The 18,310-nt window shown below is 35.8% G+C and overlaps 1 protein-coding gene across 3 annotated transcripts in view; it reads right to left on the bottom strand.

The window, feature by feature from the left end:
* The window catches only part of tuft1b (tuftelin 1b), a 30,974-nt gene that overhangs the window by 2,024 nt on the left and 10,640 nt on the right, over positions 1-18,310 (bottom strand). For 2 of the 3 annotated variants that reach the window (XM_028035213.1, XM_028035215.1), the window contains exons 2-9: positions 9,206-9,283; positions 9,010-9,093; positions 8,839-8,913; positions 8,651-8,716; positions 6,023-6,109; positions 3,964-4,074; positions 717-940; positions 486-591 (exon numbers count right to left, since the gene is read on the bottom strand). In XM_028035213.1, the coding sequence (XP_027891014.1) occupies positions 486-591; positions 717-940; positions 3,964-4,074; positions 6,023-6,109; positions 8,651-8,716; positions 8,839-8,913; positions 9,010-9,093; positions 9,206-9,283 (831 nt within the window). Of the gene's footprint in view, positions 1-485; positions 592-716; positions 941-3,963; positions 4,075-6,022; positions 6,110-8,650; positions 8,717-8,838; positions 8,914-8,994; positions 9,094-9,205; positions 9,284-18,310 lie in introns of all 3 variants that reach the window. The other variant, XM_028035212.1, reaches the window with a different exon arrangement.

Here is an 18,310-nt window from a genome sequence, read left to right on the forward strand (position 1 = left end):
GCAACTCAAGTGTTGAGTTACTGATCAAATCATCAATCATTTAATATTTAAAAATTACCTCATCAGATGAAAAAAAAAAAGGTAAAGCTATGTGGAAATGTTGGTATTTTAAGGTCAAAATGAAAATAATTGATATAGATATAACTATAAAATAAAAAAACATTCACACAATCAATTTCTTTCAATATAAAACTTGTGAAACTTTAAGAAAACAGCAGGTTTGTGTGAAGTATTGCTTAAAACAAGTTTGTTCTGCGTTCAGTAAAGTTACTCACAGTGGGTAGAATATCTAGAAATTTTACTCAAGTAAAAGTGGTGATACTTAATAATGAAGTTAATAAAGTAAAAGTAAAAAGTACAGCGTTGTAAAAATACTCCTATAAGTAATTTTTTCCCCAAAAAGTGACTTAAGTAAATGTAACTGAGTAAATATAACTAACTATCCAACTCTGACTATCAGGCAACCTTGATGCATGCGTAAATACCTGCTCAATCATGAGGCGGAGCTTCCTCTGATGACTCTTTATCATGTCGTCAAGGTGATGAATCTTCTCCTTTAGCAAAGCCACTTGTTTCTTGAGCTCTGTGCACCTGCAGACGACATGATAAAAACTGATTGGAAACAACAAAACAACCATCTGCAAGTTTTCTCTGTCGAATCGCTACCCGAGTTTCCAACGAAAGTTACAACCTGATGATAAAAAGTAAATTCCTACCTTTCCTCGTTCTCTGCTCCTTCCTTACTGTCCTCTTTAACTTGCAGCAGCTCCGCCTCCCTCGCCTCCATCTTGTCTTTGAGGAGGCCGCTCTCGATCCTCATGCTCTCCAGCAGCCTCTGCAGCTCCTCCACCAGTTGACCCTTTTCCTCCGACTGCAGCTCCACCGCCTGCAGACGGTCTGACTGCTCAGCCAGCTGGATGCGATACTCGTTCGACTCGGCCTGCAAGATGATGAACAGATAGGCATTTTAACAAGGTCAGAATTTTTTATGACTGCATATATAAATAATTTTGTATTTTCATCCATCTGGCATTAAAGGTGGAGTAGGCAACTTTAATAAAAATACACACAGTACAGACCAAAAGTTTGGACACACCTTCTAATTCAATGGGTTTTCTTTATTTTCATGACTATTTATAAGGCAAGAAATCCCACTTATTAACCTGACAGGGCAGGTTGACCTATGAAGTGAAAACCATTTCAGGTGACGACCTCTTGAAGCTCATCAAGAAAATGCAGAGTGTGTGCAAAGCAGTAATCACAGCAAAAGGTTGCTACTTTGAAGAAACTAGAATATAAGGGGTATTTTCAGTTGTTTTACACTTTTTTGTTTAGTGCATATTTCCACATGTGTTATTCATAGTTTTGATGCTTTCAGTGTGAATCTACAATGTCAATAGTCATGAAAATAAAGGAAACTCATTGAATTAAAAGGTGTGTCCAAACTTTTGGTCTGTACTGTACATATATATTTTTTACATATTTGTTAAAATATGTAAAAAACTCATACCATTCTACCACCATTCGTGGTAGAATGGTATGAGAAATAATCTGTGAAAAAAAAAGAGCTTCTCTCTGACTTCTTCCAATGCTAACTAGAAACAACCAATCAGAGCCAGGAGTTGTGTCTTAGAACTGTCAATCACCATCTATGTGGCGCTGCTCACCCCTCTCCAGAAGAGATAGCAGAAGGCTATGCTCTTCTTCATTAATGCTCAGGGTAGTTAGCATAGCCACCAATGATGGCTATGTAACTGTAGCGTTAAGTCTTTTCTCTGCCATTAGCACATTGAGCAGTGAGTACATGAGGTTGATTGACAGCGCTAAGATCCTACCCCTGGCTGTGATTGGTCGTTTTTGGTCGGGAGAGGAACATTTTCGTAGGAAATCAATCTTTTCACAGATTATCTGTCTCACTGTCACAACATAGGGACAGTTTTACATTTGTTATGACTTACATACTGCAGCTTTAACATCCTATATATACTTGAGTAGAATGATCTGACAAAGATGCCGATATTTAAGGGGTTAAACCTGACCTTAAGAAGCCATTCAGAGTCAGGTCTAGCAATTCAGATCACACTAAACATCCAAAACAAAACTAAAATCTCCCTTGTTTTGATTTAATATCCAGTCAAATGAAGGTGGATATAATTCAATAAAAAAAAAAATCAATGAGAATGAATCATGGAGAACAAATTGATGATCTGTCTTTCCACACATGAGCCTGAGTCATCTCCTAATCGATCTAATCTGAGATCCACTAAAAGCTAATGGCCTGTCTTCACATCAGCTTCTCAGGAGGGATCTGATGGATCTGTTCACTTCCTGCTGATAGAGATGTTACTTTAATGTATTGCCGTCTGAAAACAACGTATAACAGATTTAAATCTGATGGCAACCATTACTTGTGGTTTCCAAGCTTCCCATAAAGTCCACAGTCGCATTTCTAAACATGGCTGCGGCTTAAGTGCAGACTCCCGGCCAGCATTATCTCACACTGAAGGTTTGAGAAAAAACGAAACTTTAATGTATTTGTTTGAGAAACAATCAGAAATTATGAACACCCCTAAAAATAAGTTTAACTCTGAAACTGCTACTACTGCGCCAGTTACTCAACAGGTTGTTGCTAGGCAACCAAAGAGTGAGTGAGTTGCTAGGTAACCGAAAACTGAGGGTGTTAGTTGGTTCCACCAACTTTGCTAATCAGTGTTTTTGAAATACACTATTGTCAAAAGGTTAGTGTTTGGTTTCTCTTATTTCCTTTTCCAGGGTCTGGGGTTGGGATGACCACGGAGGGAGGTGATTTGGTGTTTGTTTCAGCAGGATAATTAACTGAAACATTTGGACAAATTGACTCAGAAATTATTCACCAGTCAACACTTCACTGGCAGAGTTCACCAGATCTCTGTTTAGAGGGGACCTATTATGCAAAATTCACACTTTACAAGTTTTCATGCTTCCATTTGGATTTCAACTGGATCTAGAATCAGCCCACGAGTTTATTAAAACAACCATTTGGTTTTTTGGCAATAGGTTGATGTTTTTTGGGGTTTGGAAGATGAGCAGTTTCAAGAACTGAAAGTTATATTTACATGTTATATTTACACCCAGAGAAACAAAGTCACATGTCGCCAATCAGATGTTATAGAAACATGTTAAGATGGGATTTAAGGGGTATGAGTTGTGCAAAAAATATTTGAGTAAAATTTTTTACTTGAATTGGAATGTTTCTTTCTAATGATTAAACATATTAAATTAAAAAAAAATAAAAAATTTAGTATGAGATCATGTTGCTGCAATAAAATATCAGTGTATTTTAAAACTTTTTACAGATTTCCCATCTGAATTCAGATATCAGATTCTATTAGGTCCCTGATATGAAACATTTATCATATACATTTATTAAAAGCTGCATATTTGATGCATATTAAACCTTTTCTAAAGTATTAATTTTTCCAATCTAACTTTAGTTCAGAGCACTATTAATTAGCTAAATATTAAGGTGTTAAAAAGAACGAATCACTAATATGAAGACAATTTTAAATAGATTTTGTGTTTATGGAGATAAACAATCTCTTAAGCAAAACTACATGAAAAAATAATGTATTTAATTATTTAATGTAGATTTTTTTTGGCTTTCCAAGTTCTCCAGTTTTTTAGATTGCAGACACAAGTAGTAAATTAGATGAGTCAGTCTTTAGAGAAAACTGTCTCATATTAAACATGCTGCAGCTAACAAAACAATGAGTGTGATGTAAAAAAAGACTATAATGCTGATAAGTCCATTACAAAATTGTTAGTCAAGTCTGGACAGATCTTTTACAAAAACCAATAAAGGGTGGCGCGTCGGAGTATGAGTAATGGACTCCGGAGGTAATATTAATGGATAACAGTTAAAGCAGTGTGAAAGTAGCAGAGCAGTGAGTCACAGTAGGCGAGTCGAGTTACTCATTTCCTGACCTCCAGCCTGTCCCGCTCCTCCTGGTGCTGCTTCTCCATCTCCTTCAGCTGCGCGTAGAGACGCCGCGTCGCCTCTCTGAGCTTGGCGCTGTCCTCCTGATTGTCCTCGAGCTGAGAGAGTGGACGGGCAAAGAGAGACGCGTTCAATCGGGTCCGATCTAACAGGAAACCGCTCTCCACATTCTTTACTGTTCCCTAGTCTTATCTCAAATGAGTTATTGTGCAACAACTACAAAACTTCACTATTGTCGTTAGAGAGGCAGTATTATGTAAAAATGGGCTTTTTTTATAATGTTATTCCCTCATCAAAAACACACCTGGAGTGTTGCCTTGATTCTTTCTTGCATGTTTGAGAAATCCTTTAATCTCCTCTTTAGAGCCGCAGTTTGCAAGCTAGCAAGCAACAGAGGCCCAATTTCAAGGCAAAGCCTAATTTATTTCAAGTCATATTTGATATATATATATATATATATATATATATATATATATATATAGTGTTTCTGCAACATCTTAAGGTAACATAGTTACTTGGTTATGCTATAAAATGGCACTATGTGCCTAGAAAACTCGTAATAATGCCCCTTTAATCATGCAAAAACGAGTTAAGAATAATCAATGAAGTTGGTTATTTGAATCATACAAACTGTTCAAATTTGCTGACACAGTGGAATTACAAACAGCCATTATTAGGTTTAAAGCTAAAAATAAATTATTACCAGAAGACATTCAACAGTTTTTCTTCTAAAAAGGAATGACTCTTTAATTTAAGGAGAAAATGTGAATTTAAGACTGAGGTTGAAACAATTAATTGGGTTAATCATGATTAATTAGTTACTGAAATAGTTATCAACTAATTTTGTAACTGATTAATCAATAACTGGAGTACACAAACTCAAAAAAAGCATTTGCTGAAAAACAGTCAGAGCAGTAACTAAGCCAAAACTGTACAAAATATATGCATTTAAAATGAAAAACGTTTTTCTGTAAACTTGTTTTACCCAGAAATTTCCTGTTAAGTATCATTTGCTATCCAATTGTTCACCCAAGAGGTAAACAGATTAATAGATAGTAGTTTTTAGTTCCAGATGGATCCTTTGCTACAAACAATCAAAGATACACTGAAGAAATTTTATGTTATTGAATTTTAGGTGATAAAATGTGGCTTTTCTTATTTAGAAAAGGAACTGGATTATTTGTTTATGTGCATCTTTTAATGTATTTCAAAGATTGTGTGAAGAAAACAGTGTTTAAATTAGGCAATTTCTTTCATCCGATTAATCAATAAATTGTCAGAATAATTGATAGGATAATCAGTTACTAACATAATTGTTAGTGGCAGTCTTATTACTAATACTAAAAGAAAGACCAAATTCAAATTGGTCTTTCAAACCAAATTAACATAAATAGTAATTTATTGGTTGATAGTACTAAAAGTTTACTGTTCTACCTCTTCATTGAATGTACAAATACTCTCTGCTGTTCTTCTTCTGCTTGGTTTTGTTTTAAATGCATTTCTTTGTATACAATTTGTTTATTCTTTTATTACAATGTATAAAAGAATAAACAATGCACAATATATTCAGTAAAGTCAAACCCAAGCCTGAATGGGTGAGATGAAGCAGGTCTAGACTTAGGAAATAGCAGCTTTTAAACAATCTAAATATAATCTTTTATCTTTAAACGTTCGCTTTAGTGAGCAGAATAATTACACTTTCCACTTTGCTCCCTGCACAGTTATATAATCAGACTACTTAGAGAAGGAGGGCAGTGCAAACTGACACGGGTTTACCTGCCATCAACCCACACGCCCACAGTCCTGGAGATAATGGTGTGGGTTTACAGCAGCTCTTATAAAGTGCTGAATCCAGCACAATGCAAGGGAAAGGCAGCAGTGGGAGCCGTTCAGAGGAGCTAAAACTTTTCTTTACACATGATGCATTTTAATCTTCTGCAACTGAAAGGGATTCGTGCCACATTTACTTATTTATTGTATATATTAGTATATAAAAAGCAACAAAGTTGATAGATGCATTAAAGCATTGAAGTAAGGTGAGCTAACCTGAATGTCAAGTGAGACGTAGTTGTTGTTGTTGGTGACCGGTAGATGATTGTTGGGCTTGATGACTCTGAAGTCATTTTCTGGAACCTAAAACAGAAACAGAGTGACCAGATTGAAAAGGTTGTTGTCTATTTCTTATTTATTTATTTATGTCAAAAGAAAATTGAAGTTTTGGGTTTTGCTTTATTATGCAGCCAGTGAAAGCTCCATAGACGCCGGCACAGTAAAGTGAAAAAAACAACTAAACATAATTTTACAAGTTATATTTAGGCATGCTGCTACAGCAAGATTTGGAATAAGTCCCAACGAGAAAAAAAAAAAAAGTGAAACAACTTTGCAGTCAGTTTAGCCTCTGGAACTAAAATTAAGAAACAATAGAAACTTGCAGCAGTGAGTATTGTCAGTGGCCGTTGCTGCGGCTAATGCTAATTATAAAGGCCAAAACACACAGCTTAGATTGGCAAATAAAAGTGAAGTTTTCACAAGTTATGGAGTTTCAAATGCCATGCAAAAGATAAAAGTGTCTTAACTGGTTATTCAATAAGCTGTTGCATGTAAAATGAGTTGCTGAGTTTCAACATAAATGCATCAAATAAATAATGTGTTTTCATTAAACAGATTAACAAAGATGAAGGGTGTAATCATACACAATTAAACCCAAAGTAACAAATACACCTGTCAAAATCAGATTTAAAATGGTTTTCAGACGATCAAGAAGATCAATGTAAAAAGTATCAATTTTGAAAATAGAGGGCAGGTAAAAATGATTATAAATAATCAAACATTTCTACCAGTCATTGACCAGTTTTCTGCATATTTTCACGGGTATGTTTGATATTTACTGTATATTTGGCAAGGAGCTCAAAGTCTGAGGTTGGAAAGTCTTGTTACCATCACCCTAATCTGTAGCTCCCTCCACAGATTCTCTGTCAGTAACAGTATTAGTATTACTTCCAGTCAGAAGATGCACCTTAGTCTAATTAAAGTATTACTTTAAAACCAAATCTGTTAAGGGGAAGAGTAATTTTGGGCTTAATTGAATCTTTTTCTTCTTTCCAGCAAGAAAGAAAAGAAAGAATGCTCCTCCATTTTACAACATAACCAGGCGCCCGTGGCCTTGTCTGCAATTAGTTACGGCCCTGTTAAACTGTCAGTGGTTTTAGTTAATCTAATAAGTCTGACATAAACTCATGCAAGAGAAAGAATGTGAAAATACTGGGATTTCTAACTACAGCAGATGATATCACGAAAGAATTCCAGGAACCTGGGAAATTTTTGGATGAACAAAGATGAGGCTGAAAATCAAAACTTAATGGTTGAAGTCTGCAGGCCCACAGGCAGCAGTGAGCTGTAAACAGACATAATTCTCTAGTGAACAACATAGACTGGGGACATTTCTGTGGGAAATGCAAAAAAAATTCTCCCACACAAAGAAAAACAAAACATAAACCAGATGCAGCTCCTGAATGTTTGCTGCTACTTTCTGCTCTGGACTAATCATGCAAGACGGACGGATTAGAAATCACTTTGTGTGTCTCTGCATTACAGAAGGAAAAAGGAAATTTCCACAGGTATAACAGGGAACAACATGTTCATAGCACAGATATGTGGAGCCTCTGTAAAGTCTTACAAAACCAAACCACTCTGCACATATAACAGCAGCAGAAAATGAGTCCAGATGCTTTGCTGCTCCGCCTGCAGCTCATCTGGAAGGATTTTTAACACGTTGTGCAATGAGGACAAACAAATAACTACGCTGGAAAGAGCTGTGCAAAGTTAATATTAAATTAAGTTAAAAACAGAAACATTTAGAGCTACGAAAGTTGATCATGTTTACACAATGTGCAGAGTTTAATAGCACAAAGGTTACCATACCAGCTTATACAACTAAACTAAAAAAAATATATATTTGTTTTCCTCCAAGAAAAAAATTAATTTGAAAATAATTGCATTTGTTTTTTTTATTTATTGACAGCTCATATCAGAAACTTTAAAGAGTTCAAGTCTTTTTTTAAAAATAAATTTTAAAGATCTTTTTCTAAATGCACTCTCTGGATTTGCTCTTTGCAACCATCTTTCCTTGCATGATTTGACTTTTGTTTCTCAGATTTCTTGTTCTTTCCCCCCCACTATTTTCAATGTAATGAAGTTATATAATAAATCCAAAACTATCAGGACTCAAGTCTTAAACTTGCTAAAGAAAATCACTTTAAAAACTTGAATCTTTATTCAGAGTTCTAACCTTGTGGTTTATTTTAACATTTTCCTTTCATATTTTAGACTCTCCAACATCAAAGAACATCCACGTTTTAATGATAGACAAAAATAATTCTTTTGGAATATTTTCTTTACATTTCATCACTTTCCACTGTTGATTTGGTCGCAAATTCTTGTTCATTTTTTAATTAATTCCTCATGCATTTCTTGCCATTACATGTCCACATCTCTTTATACATTTTTTCAGTTTCCCCCCAAATTAAGCATCGAATTCACTTGCCAGACACACAGATGCAAAGATCTAAAACAGTTGATCCTTCAGTAAGAAAAACAATACAAGACACTGAGTAAAACATGAACTGTTGGCTGATTCAGTACGCAATTTTTTAAGAATTAAAAGTAGTAATCTACCTTGTTGAAGTTGCCATTTTGTCTGGCAGCCATCTGCTGTCTCAAAGTCTTCAGGCAGTACCGCACCTACAAACAAAAACAAATAATGCTCTAAAAATATGTTCACTATGCACAGAAACCATAAAGGCTTTCATTTGAGCTCTGCACAAGTAATTAAATGTTTTAAGCCCCAGCAGCTGAGCTCTGACCTCCTGAATCTGAGATACTTCGTCCGTCAGCATCCTGACACTCTGCACCGCCTCTGACCGAGCTCCGAGGTAAACCTTAAAACACAAAACACAACTATGAAACACACACAGGAAAAGCTCAACACCACTTTAGTTCCACTGAACCAGAACACATACTTTAATGACTTCTACCTTTTCTTCTGTGGGAGTGATGAGTGCAGCTCTTTGTTTCTGCTCGCTGGGTTTCTGAGGCAGCACAACGGCTACGCTGCTCTCCTACACTCCATGGTGGGAAAAAGAAGAAGAAAAAAAGAGGTAAATTATCCCTCTGATCTCCGCCTCCGTCGTCTCAGTAAAAGATCCTGTGTTTTCCGCTCTGAGTTTGTACCTTGCTGGTGTGCCGCTCTGAGATGTATCGTACTTGATCCCGATCCTGTAAGGGAAGTCTGAGCGTCCTGCGGAGATCCTGGAATGAAAGATGAGACGATAAGAGGAGGTGGATGACTAAGTGGAGAGTTGGGGGGTGGAGGGCAAAAGATTGATGAAGGGAAAGAAGAGGAGCTCAAAATGAAAGTGGAAGGCAGAGCAGAGAGAGAGAAGGGGCGGTTTTTAAGTCATAAAACTTCCCCATCACTGAAGTTCCTCTGTGCAAGTCCTACAATCACACTCGAAATCTTAGCAACCCACAGTGAGGAGACTTTTCCACTCAGGGTTTGTGGTCAGCTAGCTGGAGAAAATCTAACCAGTCCAGTGAAGTCGGGGCTAAAAATACAAAATGCTCTAAAACCCCAGCTTAGTCACTCTCCACTCGGCTTTGTCTCCTAGGCAACAACAACAAATAACAATAAAAATGTTTGTCATGCAACGCTTCATTTGAAGTGTTTGTGAAAATACTAGTAGCAGCATTTTCAGTGAACAGACAAGAAATTCTTGATCAGTCTGTATGTTGAGGCCTGTGAATATGGACTGTGAGTCGATTTTATTCATATAGCAAAGCTCAGAGGTTAACAAAAAATATTTTAAACTGAATTCTTGAACGTTTTAAATCATCGTTAATGTAACAGTTTGTTTCTTTTTACCAAAGGCGGAATGACAAAAAACAAACAAATAAAAAAGTGTCCTTTTGGTTTCAAGGTAATTTGACTCTTCCCTCTCCTGCTGGGAAAAAAACCCCTCATCTCCACAGCATGATGCTGCCACCACTATGCCATGTGACAATTTCTGCCAACTACTCGTCGATTCTTACTCAAACTTTCATGCCCCTTTTTTCAAACTGCAAATTTAGTTTAGATTAAAAATACTTATCCTTGTTTTAATCATAGTTTAGAGCAGGAAAAGCAAAGTTTAGTCCATGAGAGTTAATATCCTGCAACCTTTAGATGAATCCCATCTCCAACACACTTGAATCAAATAAATGGCTTATTAGCAGAGCTGCCTACTGTTTAAGGAATTGGACTATTTGTTTGATTCAAGTGTGTTGAAAGTTGGAGGATAGCTCTAGAGGTTTGGACTTGGATTAAAGTAAAAAATGTGGCTAAGTGACTCCACAACCAAAATGAACCTACATTGAAATCCCATTACGACTTTTATTTGCTCTAATTATTTATAACTAGCAAGAGGTAGTGTGGAGTGATTTTGGTTTGATTAGAGGTCTAAATCAGTGTTCATTTCTAGGATCAGTGAAGAAGTGGAGAACAACAAAAATAAGTGGAAACAGGGTGCAAAGTTTTGAATATTTGTCTGCAAGAACAATCTGCATAAAGACAGGCAGCACACACTGCATATTGAGTTTAAAAGAAAGGAAAGTAGAAGACCAAAAAGTGTTGATCCGACTGTGTTTTATTTGTTATTTGCACGTTTGAGTAATATATCAAGGTAAATTCCCTGAAATAAAAACAGTCACAGTCAGATACAGGACTGAAAAATACTTTTGCACCGACTGTAAATATTTTATAATATTGCAAAAATATGTTTTTCCAAACAGTTCTATTTATGTTTTTTTTTAATTAATAAAAAGTTTTATTCTTATTTCTATCATTTTTAAATTGTAATCCACATCTTTGCCATTTTTATACATCTAGTCTCTTTCTCTAAATCCTTTAGCTATAAACTGTAATTAGTTGAGGACAGATTTGTTTTTTTAGTTTCGACCACTGAGTTTACACGAGAAGAAATATTTGCCGTTTCCTCATTCATTTCAGTGGAAGTATTTTTTGTTGTTGTTCCTTTATGCAGAAATTTTCCTTCATCTTTTATAGGCGATACTGTGGAGATATCATTCCACAATCAAAGCCACTTTGTCATATTTTTCTTTCTGAGCATCGTAAAGGAATTTGCTGCTTGTTTCATTTTACAAAGGAAAGGTGTAGTAAAGTGAAGTAATGAGAGAACATTTAAATGTGCACGTAAGCGCTTCATTCATTGAGGCTGTTACAGATACGTTATTAAGATAATCAGCTTTTTGTTGCATGAAGTGAATAGATTAAAGAACTCATCTTAGCTAAAGAAATAATGCTGTCAGTTAAAATCCTTAAAACACACCTGACCCTTCAGTCCCCTCTGAAAGCAAACAAATGTTTCTTTCATTGCATAATCTCTAAGAGGATAATCCATTGAAGTAAGGAAAGTATGACATCAGAGGCTTCATTTGATTTTTATTCAACTTTGGAGGTAAATCAAATCATTTGTTCTTTGTAATAGTGAGTAATAAGAAGTTTTAAGCATTTGCATGAAAGAGTAATCTCCATGATTCATGAAAATACTAAACTAATGAAGAAAACAGATGGGCAACGGTGGTACACAATGAAAACAGAAAGAGACAGAATGGCATTACATAAGTTTGAATCAGACAAAGGGGCCAAATTAACTAAAAAAATGGGTTTGCTAATGTATCAGTCAAACTGCATTTTATTTGGTATATTCCAGGAATTCAACCAAATAAATAAGAGCATATTGTATCTGCGGTCAAGTTTGTAACCTATTTTTCACTAACTTGTCTATTATTCTAGAGACGTGCTTTATTTTGATAGTGTTGGAACTATTAAATGCCTGAAAGGGCAATGTGTCCATATGCAGTACATTAAAGTATGTCAAGATAAAGCACGAAAAAGACTTTTGCACTAAACTGATTGTGCATATTTTAAATTATGGTGAAATATCAAACAGTCCTATTTATGTTTATTTAAATTAATGAAAAGTTTTATTCTTATTTGTTCTATTTTTTTTAATTTGCAATCCACATCTTCACCATTTCATACACTTGTTTTGTCTCATTCTTTAGCTACAAACTGTAAGTCACTTGACAGATTTGTTTTCCAGTTGTGAGTTTGTGTGCGAGAAGGAATATATTTGCCGTTTCCTCATTCATTTCATTGGAAGTACTTTTTTGTTGTTCCTTTGTGTAGGCTTAAAATGTACAAATTCTTGCTTTTATTTTGTCAGAATTTTATTTTTTCGATTCTGACTGTTGCATGTTCTGAGATTCAACATGTTGCATAAATCAACAGACCATCATGCATCTGCTGTTGGTTATGCAAACAGATGACACGAATCCTCATCAGCATGTTTTTCACAGTCACTCTTATGGTATTTACTGTCTCGCAGCGTAAAATGCTTCCAGGTCTAATGCAGAAATAATTTGTCACACACTGTCGCAGAAGTAAACTAAACAAGGTCGCACAGTGAATTACTCTGCAACAAGATCTTACAAAAGTATCACAGCTTTGCTTTGATATTAATAACAAACGGCATCTATATGGAGCATTGAGAGCCGTAAAACAGCAAAAATGACTTAAAACGGACTGTTACAAATGTTTTTTTTAAAACTAGTAACACCACATGTCACAAATATTTAGCCACTCCTTTCCTGGGAATAACCGCAAACTGTATCGTGCTTCCTACTTACAAAGACGTGCCATCAGGAAACTTGTTTGTGTTCTTTCATCACGCCATAATAAATCCAAAACAGAAAATACCAAGTAAAAAATGATTTGGATCTTCCTGTTAAACGCTTTAATACGTTTAGCTTTTCAGCAGAACAGCCTACTGCTTCAGATTGTTAGGATAAAGTTCACTACATTTACTGGCTCATCTTAAAAAAGCCATCACTGGATGAAACACAGGCATGTTTGTCCAAGTCATTCTTCAAAACAGGAAAGAGAAGAGAACACACAGTTAATCTAAGGCAGATGTATACAGAGTAGGGGTGGGCATAAATAATATCATTTATTGTGACAAATTTCTTGTGGTAATTTAGATTTATTGTTGTTCTAATAAATTCCAATGAATGCTGTTTAAAACCTCCCAAAATGATGTGGATTGTTAGTTTTGATTTAGTGACATAAATCATATGACTGGTGTCGTAAGAGAAGAAGCATTTTCTAAGAATAGTATTTGCATTGTCATGCGTACTAGTTGGTAAGGGAATGTGTGAAACATTTGTTCTTAAGTATGGTGGAGGATCCGTGATGCTGTGGGCTGGTTTCTCTTTTAAATACCCTGAAAACTGTGTTTGAGTGGATGACGTCAGAAATACTAAAATACCAGAAGATTTTAAATAAAAATCCGGCGGATTATCAGGAAAACAATTCAAAATATGCAATTAAATCAAGACAGAATGGTTATTAAAAACCTTTTAATGTCTATATCAGCTCAAAACTTGAAACTTAATAAACACAAGGAGGAGAGCTAAGAAGAAAACTCACATTTCTGCCGCCATAATGACAAAAGTATAAAACAGCAGTTGTAATTTCTTCACATAGGATTGTTTTCCTCTACTTTATACATGCAGTTTATTTTTCCAGTTTGAGATTAAACGACTGCAATAAAAGATGGCTGCACTCTAAGGATTTTCTCACAGCTTTACCAGGAGCGCCACCAAATGCTCTAAATCACACAAGCAGAGCTGCGCGGCTTAAAAGAACAAAGAGCAAAACATGAGAACATCTTGTTTTCTACGTCAGCAGCCTGTTCTCTGATTTGCATTGTAATCGCAAACTAAACGACTTGGCTTGAACGGCAGGTATTTGTGTATAATTACGCTCCTGAAAACCATCAGCTCCGAGGCGCTGACAGGCGGGGCGAGATTCATTCCTGAACTAAAGAAGCAACAGCTAAGAAGCCTTGAGAGCTTCTCAGTCCTAAAGACACAAATGATCCATGGACAGACACACCCTGAGAGGTGATTAGAGTGCAAAGAAATAAGTAATCTACTCCAAACTGCACATTAACCTTCTGTGGTGTGCAGTGAAAGGTGTTTGTCACAAGCGCTAAACATGTTAACTAAACATGCTCACTGGTAATTACCCATGTAGTCACAATTTTAATGTAGAAATTAATAAATTACTGGTATGTTTTAATGTTACCATGCGTCTACTTTAAGGTGCAGATGGATAATGGCTGAAAACTGAAAGACAAAGTCCAAACCACAACAAAAGAGCCACAGATGGAAGAATGAAGAGCATCAACATTGTACCATCAGCGAGAATGAAGACACTGAATTTCAAAACAAACCTTAATTAGTTTCTCCAGGATTACTGTCCGAAATATTTACAGACATCCACCCATGTGCAGAGAACATCGTCTAACGTTACACAACAAATGTCTCAAACTTTAAATTCACACGTAGAGCTGTACAAGGCGGCTCAATTTCAATTTCAACAATGGCAGGACCTTGCAGGAGTATTCATACCTCTTTGAACCTTTTCATAATTGGTCACGTTACAACCACACACTGTATTTTATTAAAATTTTATGCAACAAACACAAATCAGAAACAATAAATATGGAAAATTTACATGCAAAATAATCTGTGCTGCAGAAAACTAAAATTAACCTGAACATAGCATCCCCATAATGACATATGGTGGTGGCAGCATCATGTCGTGGTGACATACTCTGCATACTTCAAATAATAAAAAAAAGACAACTTTTTTCTTACCATCATACTCTGAACCGTGTTAAAACATAATTAAAAGCTTTTAACAACAAAATTCTCCAGTTAAGGTAAAAATAGAAATATAAGCTTCTATTTTGGATATTATGCATTTGTAGAGAGGTCAGTGCCTCACCGCAGGTCTCTGCATTTATTTACTGTATGTTGGTCAATCGCATAAAAATAAAATAAATGTGAGTTTGCTGTTGTAACATGACAAAAGCTCAAAGGGTATTAATACGTTTGCGAAACACCACATCTAATGATCTGCAGCTCTGTTTGTATAGCATAACATAGCAGAATACGCTAAGAAAATGTTCCTTACATTTAGCTACAGCTAAATACTTCCTTTGATTTTTACACGCGTCTTCTCTCTGCTTCAAGGGCAAGTGCAGACTCAGATCTCTTAAATAAACATAATATGTTCCAAGGTTTTAAGCGTCTGTTCTGGGCATAAATATGTAAATGCACATCTGCTTTGACCGGCTTGCCCAGGCAGCTCAGGGAACATTTGATTTCCATTTCTGCGGTTCTCTCAGCTTGTAAAAAGGCAAAACAAAGCTCAGATCCACTCATGCCACCTCCTACATGTCGGTGCATGTTTGCACAAAATCATTTCTCAGGGCGAGAATGAACCTTCAGGTTAATTAAACTTAAAGACAGCTTTGCTGATAACATCAAACCCATTGGTTCAAGTATTTTTCACAACAATGATTGATTTTCCCTTTAAGCTTCAGAACAAAATGATTTAATGAATGTGTATCAAAACCATTGCAACAGTTTATGCAGCAATTCTAAAAGTATCTTGCAATCTGTTTCCAAATAGAATTCCATTCAACTTATGAAATATTTGTTATTTTTGGAATATTATATAAAGCCAGTTTCTTAAGGACTAAAAAGTAGGCTATAAAAAATACACAGCAAAAACACAAAATCTTGCCAATTTTGGTCTAGGTTTTAGAACAAATATCTTGGTAGGCTTGAAATAAGATAAAACTAAATAACATATGATGTTTCAGCAAGATATGGGAGGTTGTTTTAACACAGCAATTCCTTACAATTACAGAAAAAGTACTTGTTTTATTGGCAGATTATTTCACTTATAACAAGACATTTTTCCTACGTTACATGTGAAATAATCTGCCAATGGAACAAGTACTTTTTCTGTGATTTTAATGAATTATTGACTTAAAACAAGCTCTTACATCTTGCTAAAAAGCTACTTATGAGTTAGTGTCTTATTTTAAGTGTAGTAAGATACCAAAGTATTTTGGTAAGACCTAAATTTCTTGGCAAAATTTTGTGTTTTTGCAGTGTATAAATGGTAATATATCGACCGTTTGCAACTACGGAGCGCCATGATGGGCGTCGGAAGTGAGAATTGAACAGAGCAACTGTTCAATACTCCAACAACTGGCGAGTTGTTTCTGCCAGTTAATTCACGGTTTCTACTTGTTCGAGTCAAGCTAATGTGTCCGTGAACGTAACACACCGGGTTGGGGCTCATTTTCGGCGATATTCACAATAGTTGGAAATGGAACCGACTCGTACTTCCTCCCTCTTGACGTGTTGCTCAAATGACCGACTTTGCCTGAATTCACACCGCATAATTTATGTCACTTTGTCATAAACAGCGGTTCCCCTTAAACCGGAGAAGCCTTAAACACGTAAAAAAGACGATATGCTAACCAGTTTTTTTTTTCAGGACATGCTACGCTACATGACGATGGGGCATTGTTTCCATGGTTACGGATGGCTATACGCATCTTCGCTATAGTGCGAATATTTGATGCCTTTCTAATAAAATATGAACGTTAATCTTCGCAGCATCCTGTGACCATTTTTAATGCGAAATCAACTAAATAAGAGCGATATTAGGCTACCAGATGTGCGGTTTTTGACGGGCTTTACAGGAGCGCATATCGGTCGGTCGTCGGTCATGGCAGAGCGGGCCGAGCTTCGATGAGAGTGACGTCACGTGAAAAGGGTCAATAGAAAGGATTACATCTTCAATCAGAATATTCTTCTGTTTACTTTTGTAATTTATGAAATATATTTCCATGGAATAAATTGTGTTTTTGTGTAGATATGGTACCCAATGCAACATTTTTGTGTAAAATTTCCTTCAGTGATATATTTAAAACATAACTTAGAAAGCAACAAAGAATAAAATAGTCTGGGTTGCCCTTTCAGCTGAGTGGCAATGAGCCCTGAGGGGCAGTCTGTTCTCATTCACTGCTGTCCTGCTTTCAGGCATTTCAGACAAAAGAGCAGGAGGATGGATCAGTGCTTCAGCTGCTTTACAGATTCCAACTTGTTTTTCCACTTCCACTTATGGATTTTTGCAATTAGGAATACCTCTCAGAATTGGGAACACTTGGTGTAAATGTAAACAAGACTTGTTTTCTTCATCAGCTCATCTGCATTCACAAGAACAACCCCCCCTCTAGGAACAAATGAAAGTGTCTTTCTTCAACCAAGACTCTCACTGCAATCTGTAAATATGTCCAATAAAATCTATAATTGCCAGAGGAAAACCATTTTGACAAAATTTCATGTAAAACTGAGGAAAAAAAGAGATAATTTCCCGTTTTAAAATTTGCATCTAATTGTAAAGGATTCCGTTATGGGAGAAACAGAACTGCCAGGCAGCTGGCTGAAAGAAGGCGACTACATGTTTCCCTTGAGTCACAAGAAAGACAAATTCTGAAGTCTATAAATATTTCTGATCATGAAAAATGGAGAATGAAAGCCTTTCCTGTCCAAAAAAATTTGGACAGGAAAGGCGCCGACTGCAGTTGAAAAGTGGACAGACATCCAGATGAATTTGTCTACTGATGTTAGAAAGATGGTGGGGGTTAGTCAAGCTCAGCTTTTAAAGTCTTTGTTTGTCTGTTTGGACAGACCAAGAGATAAAAAGTCAAGTTTTCTACATATTTTATATAAGTATAAATAACAATCAGCATTTTCCAAACTCAAATAGTCAAAGGAAATCTAGGATGTTGAACCTCAAGAAGCACCACATAAAACTCTAATTAAGCTAACATTTAAATGGCAGATTGTCTGTTGAGCAGCTGTCTGCAGGATCCACTGCAGCAGAAAGCCTAACTAAACTAGCTAATATTAACTTGATACACTTGGTCCTCACAAGAGGACACAAGAACAAAATAGCAAAACATATACAATTCTGCAACCAGCGCTTGAAAACCACCAGCAAATTCAGTAACTATATGAAAGTAATATATATTTTTTTACCAACTCATGCTACCTGTCTGTGTTACAAAGTTCAAACTTTGTAACAAACTTGTTTAAACTAAGAAATATTTGCATCTTTTATTCCTAATTACCATTTTTTCTATTAAGGCAATGACAAACAATCAATATTTCATAATAGCTAATATTGTTTGAGACTAGGAATCAGCCCATCCCGAGTTTTATAGATTTATAACAAACATCCCTGATTTCTTAATGCCTGTATCATTACGTAATACAGACATCTGCTCCCTTTACAACATCCAGTCCCATGTCATTAAACTACTGTTCTCCATTACAGCTGCTCAT

This window comes from Xiphophorus couchianus, chromosome 13 (genome assembly GCF_001444195.1).
Source record: "Xiphophorus couchianus chromosome 13, X_couchianus-1.0, whole genome shotgun sequence".
In the NCBI taxonomy this organism is placed as follows: domain Eukaryota; kingdom Metazoa; phylum Chordata; class Actinopteri; order Cyprinodontiformes; family Poeciliidae; genus Xiphophorus; species Xiphophorus couchianus.